We start from the raw sequence: 17,551 nt of genomic DNA on the forward strand, positions 1-17,551 counted from the left end.
ACGAGTGGTCCTCGAATGCAGCCCCTGGTCCGCTAACGCCGTGCCCGCGTTAGGTTCGTGTTGAAGCACCAGTTGAAATGCTGCGCACGCCTCGTGGGAACGGTCATCAATCTTCGGCGCCATGTTCGCACGCGTCTGTGTTTATATTGACCGTCGCGGGTGGCTGGCCCCGCGCGGGAGCCATTGACAGGCGAAGCCGGTTCGTTGCGTAACAGTGACCTCGTTCAGGCGAGCCACGCGCGTTAACCATTGAACGGTGAAGTTCTTGCAGTGTCCTGAAACTGGCCGACAGTTTGCTTGGATGGCAAATGGTGGCAGTGTTAAAAAAGGGTAGAAAATAAGCCTCGCGCTCGATCTCATTTGTGATACAATAAACCGCGTTTCTCACTGCGGCGTCAGTTATGCGCAGTGTTTTACCTTCCCTTCCTTCCTATATGTACAGGTAAATACCTTCAGGTTCAATAATTCTTCAATTCACCCTTTCCCATTACTGAAGCTGATTACTTGGCTAAATGCAAGCCTTCCACAATTGATCCAAATGAAAGCCATGCACAATAAGTTAAGTTTTCAATCAGTGAGGCACATACCCCTCCCTAACGCGAACACTGCAACACCCTTGCACCAGAACAGCGCGGGTGCCGAAAGGGAAGTGGTTGACGCGCCTGCGTTAACCGCTGCGCTTCTGGGAAGCCAGAAATACGGGGTTCGATTCCCCGCGGAGCCCGCCCTGCCTGCCAGGGTGAGAGGCAACCGACGCCATGTAGCCTCAGTAGCTGAGTGCGTCGTGAAGCCGCAGTGACACACGAGAACAGCGCCATGCTATTTTCAGTCAAGGTTCTTTCGTGGGGTAGGATACCGGATCAGACAATTAAGTCAGACAGTCGCAGAGTCGTTACCTGTCGTTACGGTCCCACGGTAACCTCCCTCTTTGACCAATCACGATCGAGGTCACAAGACCGGAGACGTGTCAGGTTATCGGCGTTGGCAAAAGGGACACGGAAAGTGAAGTGCAGAAATGAGATCGAGGCTGACGCAAGGATCACATGCCATTTTTCGGGGAACGAAAGCGAAATGTATGTTTTTAAAGAAAGCATGAATATGTCTGAGCGTGACATTGTGGCACTCGTCACTGTCTTCGGCGACGCCAGAGAAAAGTGGCAGTAATTTCCCTGTTGTTTTCACCAGTTGACAACCCGAGCTCCCGTGCAGTGCGACACAAGCGTAATCACCTGCACCTCAGGACTCGTGCTGTCAACCGGCTGGTTGCGGCCGGGTGGCCGGAACTAGCACTGCTGTGGTGGTTGTGCTGGTCCGGTGTAAAGCATCGCTGCCGGCATCAAGGTGATGCCGGCCCGGACTGACAGAAAGTGAAATGCGTCCAGAGAGGGGCGGATCGCGAAGAGCGAGAAACACTATTGTCAGGCTGCACAGTATATATTATATCTGGTCGAGGTAGCTCTCCGTAAACACCGCGGAGAGCGGTGACGCCATTCTGTGACCCGTTGGTTTATCTGCCATCAGTGAACAGATGGTGGTAACGATAGCGATCGCTTAGTTATAGTTTGGATACTGACAACACTGTTCACCATAAACATTGTAAAAAAACCGTAAACATATCCAGTTATAACCACACACCATATATATATATATATATATATATATATATATATATATATATATATGCTATACTCAACCACGCATGCTGGAGCCACCTATCGGTGACCCGCTAGTCGGAACAAAAACGCCGCGACGATATTTCATTACGGAGTGTGGGATAAGAGTAGATATCAGCACCACCAAAAGTGGTCCCAGCTACTTTGGCAAAGCCGTTTCAAAGGTTTTCTCCCAAATTAAAAGTGGCTGTCGAAAAGTTCTTGGTTCTTGCATGGTTATTGAGAAGCCAATGCTGATTGGTCTGTCGTTATACCCAGAAAAGTAATATTGCGTACTTGTTAGCAGTTATATCTGGTATTAACAACGGCCTATTTTAAACTTTTGTGTAACACGATGATATGATTGCGAGCACCACGTTGGTACGTGACTGTTGCCGCATGTCAAAGGGATTTAATACATTTTCCATACCGTTTTTACGTGCCCTAGAAATCTTATCGCTAAGCCTTTAGTGATAAGTGACATCTTAACTGAAGAAGAATCATAAGTAGCTGATCAGATTCTGCCGCCCGGGTGTTAAGTCCTCATTTACGTCTCATTTGGATCTGTAATAGCTGTGCAGGATGCATGACCATATGCATCCCTTATGTTTTCGTCCACGAGTATTGAAAGCGGGTCACTCTTTTGTTTTTGTTTTTGTTTTGCTGGTCGATCGATTCCCTGGGGCATGTAGAGGCCACCGAGCGGTAGAACTGCTGCTCTTCGTCTGCTGCCGTACACGACTTCCAGCAATGTTCGCCGGATGGGTGGCAGACAATGTGGACATTGCTCTGTCAGTCTGCTGGGGTCGTTTTTGGTGCATTTCGGTATTTATGTCATGCGCACAGCTCGACGCCCTCCGGTCCGCTACTGGCCATCGTTAACGCTCTTCCTGTCCCTCGGTGTCCACCGGCCAAATGTGCTGTTACGGGCTGGTGCCGGCTGAGTGGATGGGTCCAACGTCGCCCGGCATCCATTCAACGGGGGTGGGGGGGGGGGAGGGGGAAGCAACTCCACTTGAGCGGACCACATATCAAACTGCGTCCTTCCAACATGCGGTCGACGGCAGGACACTGTCGCTCGCGCTATTATGCTGCTGGTGATTGCGCCTGAACGAACTGACTGCTTAGTGTCGACTCCCTGCGTAATCTCACCGTGCACAAGGCGTAACGACCTGGAGGTCAGGGGACGCGCGCCAAGTTCAAACTTCTGATGGAGGAGTGGGAGAGGGGCTCTGTGTAACCACCTTCAGACCGTTATTGGCGGGATTTCTGTTATGTGCTCGGGTTGTAACCAGTAATGCACAGGCACGTTCGGTGACTATCAGTTCAAGCGTCACATGTTAATATGATCCAAACTCACGTATAGCCACGTCTTTGGTCTCCGTTATCCAAATCGGGTTCTTGTAAAGCATGCATACTCTGATATTTTCGAGTTTCTGTTAACTATTGGATGGCATTCGTACCGCAACGGTCATGGCATATTTAATAATGTATTTACATGTGCTCCTTCCGCCCATAGTTGTATTCAAACGGCGCTCGCCACGGGCCTGTCACGCTATTTTTTTTCGAGATACGCTACGACTTCAAGGACAGAGCACCTATAAGTAGCCGGATATCCCTCATGTCCTTGCTTTGAAAATGGAAACACCACACCCAACAAGGTACTTGTGATATTTGCATCAAAAGGATCGAGCTCACCGTAAACAAATTAATTCGAACCCAGAAAATGTCGCTGTTTCCTCATAACTCATTTTTGCCAGACATTTGTTGTAAACGCTGGCATGCTTCTGTGAAGCTTGGTTTTGATGCAGAACGCTAAGTGTGCGTAAATAATCATGCCGCACATATGACAACACTTGTTGGGTTCTGTCATTGTTGGCAGCATTCCCGACTAGCGTCACGGCGAGATCGAATGAACTGGATATTGAAAAATTAAAAAAAAAATCCGTTATTCGGTATCTGTTTGGGCCGAAAAGATACTCATTTCCGCTATTCGGTATCGGTTTGGGCTGGAAAGATACCGTCCATTCTCATAATGTCGGCGTTCTACAAAAATGACATTTGAGTGGTACACCTAATCGCCTGCAGGATGCATAGGACACCATATAGGATATCTTGGCCATGGAGGCACGTTGCGTTGCCTGGGCAGCGTTTCCGGCTGCCATTCTAGCCTCGTTTACCTGGTCCTTATGGGGGTAAAGCGTTGATGGTGTCATGCCACGCAGTGGCGTACCTGTCTGAATGGGCGGCGTCCTGGGCGGTAAGTGCCTAGCCTCCCACCCTCTCACTACAGGAGCTATCATCAGCGGTATTTGCACTGACCCCTCATCGTGTCCATGCCGGTATGTCAGACAGCGTTGCCCGTACAACAACTCGCTCGAGGATGGAGACAAGTGACCGCAGGGTCTGCTGGCTATAGTTCACTCACAGCGCACGGATCCGAGAGCACGCAAGCCTACGCATTAGTGACGCCCCAAGACGGCAAATGGCGCGGGCTGTGACGGAGCACATGCGATGATGCGGACGTGTCAGCAAGACGTGCTGCGCCGAGCCGCGTGTGTGACGGTGGCTGACCGGTGTCCGAGTGTGACGGTCGGTAACCGGCGGCCGACAACCGTGTGGACGGAGGGCGGGCACCGTGGGGATGTGCGAGGCAGTGCCGCCGAGTCGGGCGCGTCGCAGCATAGCCAATGTACTCGCGTTTCATGTGCGAGTTGTCTGCCTTCGGTCGTCGCGGGGCCGGGTCGTTTACGTCTCTGGCGTGCTATGTCGCGGTAGTGTCTGACCGAGTTGATTGGGGATATCAGAGTTGGCAGGAGTAGAGTTTGAAAACTATTGTACTTCGATGGAGCATGTGAACTTTTTGGTTGTCGGAGTACAGCGCTTGCAGTGCATCCGAAACAATTGTTGGTGTAGGGCATGGGGTCGTGTATTTGATGTTACGCGTAGCGCGCTCGCGTATTGGGTTATAACGCATCCTGAAATTCGAATTGGATTGGCTGCCGTCAAGCCGCGGCAAAGATTTGACCACCGCTTGTGTAGGGTGTGGAATGGAACTGAAAACGCTAGCATAGCGAAGAACCAGTACAAGAGAACGGGAGTCACGAATGCCCGTCTTTCGGCAGTCTTCAAATAGTGGAGTAGTGTTCATCGAGGAGAGAATAGAAAACGTGCCTACGCCCAGCAACGGGGCATGACAAACATAAAAGGCCACTTGGTTGAAGACTTTCTTCAGCGTGATGTTCGAGAGCTGAAAAGCCAAGTCCAAACGATAAGTTGTTGCAATGTTTTTTTGTCATTAGCACTTCTTTTAAAAGTCTCTGGTATCCCACTCATCTGTGGGACACCAGAGGCTTTTTAAAAAGGGCTTCTAATCATTCACAGGCAGAAGGGTTACCAGAACATAGCGTTTTCTTCAGTAAAGATGCCAATTTATATGGCAATATACCAGTCAATGACGCTATCGCTGCCGTGAAAGCTAAGTCACAAACATTTACATGAAATTGGTGCTTTCGGTCTACTGAAAGAGGATATCCGCGGTCTTTTAGAACAGTGTCTCCAGAATAATGTTTTCTCGTTCGGAGTTGGTGTCTTGTGAAAACTGTGCCTTGCTTTTTCGAAAAACTAAAAATCGAGTAGGACCATCGGCAGGCAATTTCGAATTCACTTCTGCTATTGTTTCGTTAAAGGCATGTTGCCGAAATGTCAACCCAACTGTATCTCCCTTCCCCTGGTTTTTCTCCGAGGAATAAGGCTAATACTACTGTCTGAATCGCAGATGAGTAAAACTGGAAACAAATGCATAAACTCGGCCTGGCGTGGTGAATATGCGGTTGGTGATGGCATCCGTTCAAAATGTGCATTATGATGATTATTATTGAACACAAATCATAGCAATTTTCACTCAAAAGCAGTGCGCAGCTACGCTGGCTACTGGCAGGACAGATGCTCGTGAGGCATATGGGTATATCGCAAATATTGTCAGCAAATGGTCGTATGTCAGCCACCTCCGTTGTGTGGGGAAAAGATGTTTTACTCGTTACTCACAACGGTCGTATTGGTTTGGGTAACTGACATGATAATGTCACCTGACAACTGGTCGACGAGGCTTAGTCAAACCAGGCCTGGGACGGCCGTGCCGCGGTACTGTGCCAGTCAAACTCTCCGTAGTTTTGTCTGGCGAAAGACCGGAGCCGAAATTATCCGTTGAAACGACCTGACGACGACGACGACGAAGCAACCAACAGCTTGACCACTCAGCTTTGCCGGCTGCTCTTGGGTACAAGCAACAAGCTTAGCTTAACAGCAGGTGCTCTCAAAAAGCTTAATAGGCGCTTCGAAGCGAAAGCCACCCTTTCACACCATTGGTAGTGGCTTGTAAAAAGTGTCCTTAAACGTTGCTTGCATTAGGATGCTTGGACATGTGTATTTTCTTGCTGGAACTGTTCCCATGTGCTTTGATATTCACTGAGCGGATCCCAATATGTCAAGAGCATTGGTCCCAGTGGTTGGTGCCGGTAACGCTGTCCACCCTGACGCGATCACTCCGCAGACAGGTGTCCAGTGTCGGGCTCTTTTGATGCACCCCTGTTTGGTTATCTGGCGCAACCAGTTGCCATCTGCGTGCTCTGTCTGCTCCCTGATCAGTCGTAGCGTCTATGGAGGGCGGTTTGGAGCTGACGTTACCCCGCCCCCCAGTCCTGAGCGACTCCGTCCGCGTCTGTGTCTCGCGCTGACCTTGACCCCGGCGCCTGACCCGTGTGCCACAGATCCCTGAGTCGGTGCTGCAAGGCGGCGAAACCTCCGACGACTGGCATCCGCTGTCCGGCAAGCAGGGCGAGGGCAAGGAGGGCATGATCAACCTGATTATGAACTACACGGTCAGTGGCTGCGCCTCGCGGCTGGAGGTAGCACGGCGAGCAGCCGAGTTCGGCCGTGCCACGATTCACGCGGTGCAGCGCCGATGGGCTCCATGACTGGACGGGGAAGTGTGGGCTTGATCGAGTCTAGTGTGGGCTTGATCGAGTCTAGTGTGGGCTTGATCGAGTCTAGTGTGGGCTTGATCGAGTCTAGTGTGGGCTTGATGGGGTCTAGTGTGGGCTTGATCGAGTTTAGTGTGGGCTTGATCGAGTTTAGTGCGGGCTTGATCGAGTTAAGTGCGGGCTTGATCGAGTCTGTCACGGCCTGCATCGTCGGCCCCGCCGCTGGCTAACCCTGCGCGACGCGCTGTCGCAGCGCCTGAAAGCCCAAACTAGTAGTCATACTTGTTGATTTGTGCTTGGCATGGCGTCCGAGGCGCGATCACACACCAACGGTGTCTTGCGAATTATTTATTCTCCGACATCGATAGCGACCAGCCGTTGATCACTTATTCAGGGTAGTGAGCCCATCCGGAATCGATATCCCCACAAGTTGGACACATTTCTTTTCATTGGCGGGGAAGCGCATTACGTGCACTGTGATTGATAAAGCTGATTATGGGGTAGTTCCCATGAGCATCTCACTCAGCGGAACGGACGTGGCCCCATTTGCCCAGCCCCCACCGAAGTACGTTGGTAACAACTCGACGGCGTACTGTTCGCGCTACCCCATTGGGGACTTGTGTTAAGATCTGTTTGTCGCAGAGCTATAAACCGAATTGTCAGGTCAACGTCGATGCACCCGACACTGAGCGGAAGATTGTTTAGTTGCCCTGAGCCGATCCATTGCTGGTGGTTTGCAGAAGCCAAACCCCCACGGCGAACGGGCCTAGTTTTCATGCGCGTTATGCTTTGAATTTTTGTAAACTTTCGGGAATATCCATAGGTCTCAGCGGCTCAATCGGTAACGTGCCGGGTGGTCAATCGAAATGTCGTTTGTTCGAATACAGGGCGTTCAAAAGACATTTGTACAACATTTGTTTGTAGTGTATAGCTCCTTGAAAGTTTCCTGCAAAAAGTCTGGGCACAACTTGCATTAAGTTTGTGACACATACGCGACGTTTGTGACACATACATGAACTATTGTGACACATACGCGACGTTTGTGACACATACATGAACTATTGTGACACATACGCGACGCCACGTTACCAGCTGCCAGATATTTAGTTCAAGCTAGCCTAGAAATGTAGAACCGTTTTTAGTAGAACTCTAGCCTACTTCGCACGTCTAGTGTATTTTAGTTGAATGCTGCATTGTTGTGTACTGAACTTTGTTCGGCCCGGCATCCATTACGCTGCCATTAGCCAGCACTGGAGTCGATGGCGGCTGTCGAGCTCCGCACCATGAAGCCGCGCCAGCTTCCGGCCGGCCATTGTGTGAGGCTCTGTGGGCTTTACTGGCCAGTCTGTCATGCTGGGGCCGCGTCGGCGGGCCGTGCGGCGGCGCCTCTACCACGCGGAACAAATGGCCGCCGCGCTGCGGCCGGGGTCGACTCGCAGGGCCGTCACGGGGCTGTTACACCGCGTGCTGGGACGGCTCGCACTGCCGCTCGGCTGGGCGCGGCGGGTCTGCCGGCGTCCGGCCCGCTCGCGTGGCGTGTAATGTGCAGATTGGGGCTCTTTGAGGGGACTTGGAGGACGAGATCTGCCGTCCATGCTGCGGGTATATCGTGGAACAATTCTACCTCGTCTGTTGTAACTATTTCGTCCTGTGAAGAACCCGTCTGATGCCGGTTTATCGCCGACGCCATGCCGCGTGGTCTTGGCCCGGTGAATTAGCTGCAAAATTTGCTGGCAATACTGCGGCTCAAACGTGCTGCCATGCCCAGAAATCGGGCTACTGAGTTCAAGTCAGCCAGTCGGCCATTCGCTGTGCTAGAACGCTGGGCCGGGGGTGGTGTCTTGGGTCGACACCGGCACACGCTCACGGTGCGTGTGTTTCGGGAAGCCGTACGATTTTGTTGTCGGACTGGGTCACATCGACGTAGTATGTCACAATGCCCCGGAAACAGCCGCTGTCTGCGGTATCCGTGGACGAAAACGTTTCTGGTGATGTGTGGATGACTGCTACTGAGTCCGGCGGCTGGTCGGGGACGCTGGTCCGTTCCGACATGCCGTGTTCAGATGTGCATACGCGCGCTATTCTTAACCTGGATGCCTTGTAACAAGTTCAGTCACCCCCATGCTATCAATGTCGGTTAGATTTCGCTCTGGTGACCGGCAAATGAACCTCATTAACTGACGGAGACCGCAGTCAGAAGCCGCGCGTGCGTGCCTCGCCTGATTTGGTCCGTGCAGGCTCGCTCGCCGGCCGGCGGACGGGCGTCGCTTGACGTCGCGCCGGCTCCGTTTGACCGGGAATGTTCCAATCAGCGCCGGCGACGCCGGACGATCGTCTCATCACGCTAACGAGCCGGCCGTAATGACCGCCCTGACTCGCCGCTCCCTCATCCGAGCCACTCGGGCAGCACGTGCCTGCTCTGGCTGCCGGCACCGGCCGGCGCTGGGCGCTACTCCCCCGCTGGGGGGAGGCCGTGTGACAGTTGCGAGTCGCAGCATGTGAGCTCTGGTTTTGGCCAGTTTTTTTCGAAATGGCAGGCTGTCACATTGGTGTCGTATGTTTCCTAGCGGCTCGCAGCCTGAGAACGCCACACACGTAGCCAATCCTCACACACTCACACAGCGAATCATTTCGTCCGGATCAGCTCTCGCCAGTATCGCGCAGTGGACAACTCTCGGCGCTCGCGAGGCGGTGTGTTTCCCCGACCGGGGTCGCCCGCTGACGCCGGGACGCCGCCGCCACCGCCGAGCCGATTCGCCGAGCTGGTTAATTGACGTCGGGCCGTCGCAGGCGGTCGCTCGGACGGCGGAGTTTCGAGCCGGCCGGCCCGGCCAACTTTGCCGCGCCGGTTTCGTCAGCGTGTGGCTGGCCGACCGCGGAGCAGACCGCCCTGGCCCGCTCTCCGGCCAGGCGCGGCCGCCTGTCGGCAGCTCGTGACACGCGACCGGTGTCCGGCGGCGCGGCCGGCGGCCGGCGCCACCGACTAGCATCACCTGACGCATCACCTGACGCTGACGCATTGCCCCGTGTGACTGGCGGCTTGCCAGGTTTTTGGAAACCTAAGTATAATGCGCAGATTTGTAACAGACCAGGTAGCAGCGTGTGTGTGCACTCGGTATGACTTGGACGGACCGATCCCAGCGAGAAGGCGGTGAGATCTGTGCGGTGTTATAATCATAAGCACGCCGCGCTCAGCGTTACAGGTGCCCGAGGGGGAGGGGAGCTTGCCATGACTGGAACGTCCGTCCCCAGCCAGCGGTGGTAAGACGTGTGGGGTGCACAGCTTGGCTGCTGCGCTCATCCACTTTGGGCGTCTCCAACAGCCCTCGTTTCGCAACGCAATTTCGTATGTAATGGAAGACAGATAGTTTCCAGATGTATTCAGATTGGCCGGGGAGTCAAGCCCGAGCGAACAGAAGTTATTCAAGCCAAAAGTTTCAGGGTTATTCAAGCCAAAGCAAATTTGCGGGACTTACCCGTTGATTTGCGAGGAATATGTCAGTGCAGTGTTTCACTGATCGCTGCGTGTTTTGTCGTCGCAAGAACGTTGATCACATTTTTTAATCGTAACAGATTATTTATTCCATGCCCACTTCCAATGTGTTGTTTTTCCGCATATTTCCATATCTTGCATGAGCGATAACGCCCGCGTTACAAGGATGCTGTCATGCCATTCACAAATACTGCCCGCAGGAGGATGCCGGCAGTGAACGGCTAGGTGTTGCGGCTGGCAAACCGCAGATGATATATATGTGCGGCTTGCGAACCTCTGATGAAATGTACGTGCGGCTGGCAAACCTCTGATGGGATGTTCTTGCGGCTGGCGGACCTATCATGAAATGAACATGTGGCTGGCAAACCTCTGGTTGGTGTGGGTACCCGTGGCAGTCCTGTGACGTCACCCGTTTGCGACGGCCCTCCGTGGTGAGCGTGAACTGCACGGGCATCGGTTCGGTGGCGGACACTGTCGGCATCCGTGTGGATGTCGACGGGCGGCGTCCGCCGGCCCGCGCCCGACTCCGTGCTGGCAGCACGGTGTGACAAGGTAGCCCGCCCGCTGCTGCGCGTGCTTGCTTCCCGCCCGCCCATGGGTAGATACGCAACCGGAGCTCGTCTCCCGCGCGGTGGAGAGGAGTCTCCGCGCGGGGAGGACCGCAGCATCGGCGCGGGGTGACGGGGGTGGGGAGGGGTCTTCGCTCGGGGAGAACGGCAGCGCAGACGCCGGGTAACGTGGCTGTGTAAACGACAGCGGAGCCAAGCACGTACTTATCATCCTCCACCGTGCCGGTTGGGCTGTTACGCTGGGATGGGATGCCCATCAGCTGGGATGCTCATTGCTCCCTGAGCCCTTGGCAAACACGCGGTCTCACGTCTGAACGAACTGTTTTCGGTGCCTGTGTTGCACATTGCGTCAGTGAGGAGCGGGCAACAGGGGAGCCCTGAAGCGCCGGGTGGACCGGGCAGCTTCCCGCCGTGTTTTGTGTTTCATCGGTGTATACTTACGCTTCAGTTTCGCTGCAGGCGTCGGTACGTTCGGTAATGACCAACGTCCTTAGTTACCGTTTCCAGCGACGGGGGGGGGGGGGGGGGGGAGGAGGGAGCAAGAGGTACAACGCCCTTGAATGCTTTGCATTTCGCGCAGCTCTCAGTCCGCCGCCATTCGCGGCGGCGGTGCGGCCTCGCCCTCTGTGCCATGTACGATCGAAGCCGGGCCGACTGGCTTGATTGGAAAGCGTTTTAGCGCGCCGGCTGCAGGGCGCCGCTAATGGTGCATCGATGCCAGGTGTTTGTACCTGCCGCTGGCGCTGCGCTGGACATGGCGCGCTGAACGCCCTTGCAGTGAGATATGGGCAGGCGGCTAATGCAGTGTTGTGCGCCCGGTGGTAGCGGCTCGGCCGTCCGCTTACACCGCGTCCGTTTACAATCGGTGACCTTTCGGATCGGTTCGTCGTCGCGGATCCTGTTAAGGCGCTCGCGAGGCGCCGATTGGCGTGCAGTGTCATGACGGCCCCCATGATGCCGCGGTGGGGGGGGGGGGGGGTTTGAATAGATGTAATGGCATGACCCGGCTGTTGCGCTGGTGCTGCAATCTGATGCCTCCTTAAGCGTACCTTGTGGCGTGGACACTGGGTCAACCACAGAAGCTATCCAAGCTGTTTTTGCGGTATTTGTGGTGTCAAATAACTGACTGTAACCGTGTAAACTGCTGTATTTCGATGCATGATGTCAGCCGGGCAGGGCTGGCGTGCCCTGTCCGCGGGAACAGACAGCGGCAGCTGGCCGTCTCGCGGGGCGCGCCGCCCGGCCGATCAGGACACAGCGCCACCGGCTCCTCGCCGCCGAGCGACGCCTCACGGCTGAATAAGCGGGAAGAGTATATTTAAAGCGTCGTCCGGTGCGTGACAGAGATGCAAAATGGCGCAAAGTAAGCAGGGGCGGAGTGAAAGGAAAAACATCACCGATATTTTATCCGGAAGATAAGCGCAGATAAAAACAGGCATTTAGCGGGTCCTTCTCAGGGGCCTTGATTCTGGCCGGGGTGGGACTGTCGTGCTTAGACACTTCTGATGCTGACCGGGGTGAGACTGTCGTGCCAAGACACGTCTGATGCTGAACGGGGTGAGACTGTCGTGCCAAGACGCCTCTGATGCTGACCGGGGTGAGACTGTCGTGCCAAGACACTCCTGCTGCTGACCGGGGTGAGACTGTCGTGCCAAGACACGTCTGATGTTGAACGGGGTGAGACTGTCGTGCCAAGACGCCTCTGATGCTGACCGGGGGGAGACTGTCGTGCCAAGACACCTCTGATGCTGACCAGGGTGAGACTGTCGTGCCTGGACCTCTCTGTGAGGCGTTACGTGGATGTCGCTGCCCCTCTTCACTTCGCCTGACGTCACGGGGTCGTCCACTAAGGCGGCGTTGCTCTGAGTCAGCTCGTGGAAAACACACCAAATTATGTGCCCGGCGTCAGCTCGGGTCCGTCCAGCCCGCTCCATTGTAGCGACGTGGACGGCCCGCGCACAAACACGGAATAGGACGGCGCGTAATGAGGCCTGTCTGGTTTTGTTTGGTTTATCATTTCTTATCGCTGGGTACTTCAGACTGCCGGATTGGGTTGGCGACCTTTCTGCTTGGCGAGCCAGCATATTGGCAGGCAGTGATCTGGCTGACCAACCGTACCGTGTGAACGCCTGGACAACTTACCGGGGATTTACTGACATGTTTTTCCGATGCCCTAATGGAATGCAAACAATGATGTGCTCGACTGACCGTGTGGATTGAAAATGTCATGCCGATGGCTGGGTTGCGGTGTCACGGGATTGTTCAATCTCTGGTCATACGTCACTGCCTGAATGCCTGTCGACCTGAGGTAACACACGTCATCCGCCGTGGAAGATTGCATTTTAATGCAATCCTCTTATCAGATATTAATATTTATGCAATATTTAATTTAGATATTTAATGCAGATATTTAATGCAATCTTATCAGATATTTAATGCGATATTTAATGCAATCTTTAATGCAATCATTTTAATCCAAGTTGGTCACCACCAAAGTCGTCTTAATCCAAAGTCGTAAATAATAATCGTCGTAAATAAAATCTTGGCCACCGTAATCATCAAAGGGTGTATTTCAGGTGTAATATTTTTCAGGTTGCCGATTCGATTACGTTTCCAAACATTGGCTTTTGCCAGTTTTTGGCCTGTGGTCAGTGGGTGCAAAGATGTAATGATATCAGAAGCGTCACTGGCCGGGCCACTGGAGCCGCAAGACGTGCTGTTAGTTAAGGTGATGACTCTCTCGTCTGTGGCCCGCTCATCATAAGCTCTCTCCCCGCTTGGCCCATGCCGTCCTAAACAACCCTTCCACACGGCAGGGATATTGGCTATCATCCACTGTTTGTGGCCGTCTGGTTTATGGGTTCACGCCGTGGACACATCAATGGCGCTATTGTCGCTGGCAGTCCTGGAATGGGATCACGCGGCCATAGCTGATCTGCAGAGTATCCGGCTGGAACAATACTGCTTTTAGGACGTAAAGGAAGGGATGAGCTCCGTCCTTGTTCTGACTCCGGGTACATGGTAATTTTCAGCATTAGATGAACGGTGGCGTTAAAGGCCTTGATGTGAACTACCTTAGAAGTGTAGATCCGCGGCGAAGTCATCTATTAATGAGCTATCTGAAGGGTCTGCCTTTTAAGCGCGCGGCTCCTCGCGCTGAAATGTAACACTCAGTGGCTTGACTGGAAACGATGACCTCCAGCTGGAAGCCGAGGTTGTTCAGGGACCTCAGACACGGCACCAACGGCATACCGAAGCTGCTTTCTGAAAAAAAAACAGAACCATATCAATGTGTAGCGTCTACGGAATTGGTTTCGAGTAGAATGGGTCGATCTAGCGCGGGGAGGTATTGGGCACGTACCTTTCTGCCAAAAAACATTTCAGCTGCTTATGTTTGTGACCAGCCTTTTGCATCGTCGGTCACATACATTAAATGTTGCGTCCTGTCGCGACTGATCGCTGTGTTATGCGCCAGCCGCACGCTGGTGGTGGTAGACAGGCAGCAAGTGGCGACACCGCCCTTGGTCCTCGAGCCTACCCTCTATCCGCTGCTGATAGTGACATGGTGCGGATGCAGCCGCCTTTGACGTGTCAGCTCTGGTAGTGAACATTTTAGCATGCGAAAAATTTCCGTTGTTGGCTTGGTTATACATATATATATATATATATATATATATATATATATATATATATATATATATATAATGAAGAGTTTCCAGGCCTCAGCTGTTGTGCAGTGTCTCGTCCTCCAGGCCGCGTGATGAGAATGGACCGCTCTGTCGACTGTGGCAGGCCCTGAGTCATCGGTCACGCCTTTACCAGCGCGTGTGTCGTTTGTCTCCCGCCCCCACCACCCGTCTAACGGCTGCCGTCGCGCCCGCCCCGCAGCCGCTGACGGGGGAGATGCCGATGCCGGCACCGGGCTCGGTGCCGATGATGATGGCTCCGCAGGCCTACCTCGGCCTCATGCCCACCATCGGCGTACCCATGTACGCGGCGCCGCCGCCGCAGCAGCCGGCCCCATCCGCAGCCGCAACCGCAGCAGCCGGCCGTCAAGCCAGAGGACGTCGCGCAGGTGGGAGTGGTGGCGCCGTGCTGTGGCGGCGGGCCGGAACTGGTGGAATAGGTGGCGCTGGCGTGCGGCGCGTCACCTACATCATTGGGACGGGATGGGTCTGGGTCTGTCTTGTCTCGCGGGTTTTCAGCGTGTTGTTCTTGCGGTTTTTTATTCCGCTGTTAGTTGAATTGTTTAAAGCAATTGGGTTGACAACTGTTGAAAAGTGTACTTCGACCAAAGAATCAGCTGACGTGAGAAGGTTGCCGTTGTCATTGGGGCCTTGCATTCAGCTGCTGAGGCTCTATGGCGGCCGCCTGCCTCTTCACCCTGGCAAGAAGGCTGGGCACCGCGGGAATCGAACCCTTATCTCTGGTTTCCCAGACGCGCGTTGGCTAACGCAGGCGCGTTAGATGGAGCGGGTTGCCGACTTTACCACATTCAATTGGTCTTCAGTCAAGGTGCCTTTTACAGTTCTAAGCGCTGGTCGGCGGTGCATGACCTCTTTGATGTAGTTGACTTGCGCTCCGCTGATCTGTACCAGTATGTACCCAACTCATTTGAAAGCCAGTGACTGCTTGTTATGTTCTGCCCCGTCGCGGTTTGGCCACCTCACTCATTTGGCAGAACGTGGACTTCATTAAACTACACACACATGTTGATAGCCATCCACAAATGCAGCTCGCAAATGTCCCCCGTCCTTCGGGTCACATTTTGCAACGTCAGCGCGACTTTTTTGGATATTCTGCCCGTCACCTGACGCCACCACGTGCTGCCGCTTCAGCTGAAGGAGATGTTCCCGGCCATGGACGACGAGATCATCCGCTCGGTGCTGGAAACGCGTGGCGAGACAAGTCGGCCGCCATTTCGAGCCTGCTGGAGCTCACGGCCACCTAGTGCGGCGCGTGGGCTGCGCCGGAGCGGCGCCGCCGCTCCCGCGGCTCCAGCGCGACCCGCCCTGTGGCGTGCCGCCGGGACGGCCGGTGCACGTCACGTCGTCTGGCTGTGGGCGGTCACGCCTCCTTCTGAACACTGCTCCCTCACGCTGTCCGCTACAGCGGCGCACCACACCTCCGAGCTATTGCCTCCCGCCGGTTTTGCTGTTCTTTCCCCTGCGATTCCCCGCCCTCTGTTCTGCGGTTTCCCCGGCACCGCTGCTTCTAGCACGCCGTGTCTCCGTTTCCCTCCTGCCGCCGCTCCCTCCGCCCCGCTCATGTGGGTGGCAGCGCCGTCTGTTTCGCTCCGCTCGGAGCAGTCTCACCGCTTCCGCCAGCGGCCCTCCATACAGCCCTCGTAGTGCTGCACCTCCGTCCGCGTGACCCCCACGGTCCTGTTGTCCGGTGTCCGCCCCCTCCCCTCCCCATGCTAGCGGTCAGCCCGCCTGCTCGCCTCGGCCGGCCGGGTGGAGCGGCACGCCCGCGTCACGCCCGTGTCCTCCCCCTCCCCTCCCCATGCTAGCGGTTAGCCCGCCTGCTCGCCTGGGCCGGCCGGGTGGAGCGGTACGCCCGTCACGCCCGTGTCCTCCCCCTCCCTCCCCATGCTAGCGGTCAGCCCGCCTGCTCGCCTCGGCCGGCCGGGTGGAGCGGTACGCCCGTGTCACGCCCGTGTCCTCCCCTCCCCACGCCGCCGAGAGCTGCGTCACTTGCAGCATGGCGTACGGTGTTCTGGATGACGGGCGGCGAGCTTTGGCGTCCGAGTGGCGTTTGCGACGAGGTCAGTCCGTTGATGGTACAGCGTTAGTGTGGACGTGCTGTGTGGACACCAGTCCCTCCCAGCGGTGGGCCAGGGTTGCCGTTTTGGCTAGGGTACGAACTCTCGCGTGCGGGCATGGCATATCTGGGCGGGGCGGCGGGGATCGCTTACTAACCCCAGCTCGTGTCAGCGTGCTGATTTTGATTTGGCCGGTGGTAGTGTGTGCTGGGTTTCTGCAGACCTGGTTTAGTGGTTTGCAGCATTGGGGTAGTCACAAACTGAAACGCTTTTGCGCTTAAAATGAGTTCGAGTCTGCTGATATATGTTTATATATTTAACCAAATGACTCGTGTAATATTTTTATATATGTAATTATTGGCGCATCAGTTGAGCCGTGTGTTTGTTCTTCGTGGCTTTTGTATGCCAAATTGCGTGTACTCTCAAGGAAATGTATATACAGCAAAGTATATGATATGGATATACCGCAAGTTTTGTGTTATTCATCATTCTTCGGTTCTGCGTCCCTCAACGTTGCATAAGAGGCAGCACCCCCCCGAAGGACCCGTCGCAATGCGTGGCCACGCGGCTAGCGTCAGCGTGTGCATCCAACAGACTTGACGCCCTCGCCAGCTGGGAGACGGCTGGTCATCACATCTGACGCATCGATCGGCGACCATAAACACCAAACCAGTCCCCAAAGTTCTCTGTTGATGGTTCTGCCTGCGGCCAGCATGAGTGGTACCCCGAAAGCATTATGTTCACGGGTCTCGGGAAGCGACAATGGTCCCGCGGGCTGTGGCGAGAAGACAACCCCAGTCGCCTACTCTAGCGTGCTCCCTGCCGCTTCAGGCGCGACTAATGCCTGCAGCCGACGCCGTCCCGCCGGCCAGGAAGGGCCCGGTTGGCGTATGGTGAACCAGAGGTACAAGGTTCGACTCCTGCCGTTTCCTCCGTATCTGCCGCGGTGAAAGGCAGACGACAGTCGCCTATAGCCTCAGCTGCTGATTGCGCGGTAAAGCCCCAGCGAAAACGACAATGCCGTCAGGAAGGAACCCCGAGTCAGGCGAGCATCCACTCCGGTGACACTGGCATCAACGGCTCCTGACATA

General features: G+C 54.8%; 1 protein-coding gene across 1 annotated transcript in view; it reads left to right on the top strand.

Moving 5' to 3' along the window:
* LOC119107392 (toll-interacting protein-like) overlaps positions 1–9,621 on the top strand; it is an 18,936-nt gene extending 9,315 nt beyond the window's left edge. The window contains exons 5-6 of the mRNA XM_037230826.1: positions 6,422–6,559; positions 9,565–9,621. Coding sequence (XP_037086721.1) covers positions 6,422–6,559; positions 9,565–9,621 — 195 coding nt within the window. The remainder of the gene's footprint in view (positions 1–6,421; positions 6,560–9,564) is intronic.
* The last annotated feature ends 7,930 nt before the right edge of the window (positions 9,622–17,551 follow it).

The sequence above is a fragment of the Pollicipes pollicipes genome, unplaced genomic scaffold, assembly GCF_011947565.3.
Source record: "Pollicipes pollicipes isolate AB1234 unplaced genomic scaffold, Ppol_2.1 Scaffold_6686;HRSCAF=7923_pilon_pilon_pilon, whole genome shotgun sequence".
Lineage (NCBI taxonomy): Eukaryota > Metazoa > Arthropoda > Thecostraca > Pollicipedomorpha > Pollicipedidae > Pollicipes > Pollicipes pollicipes.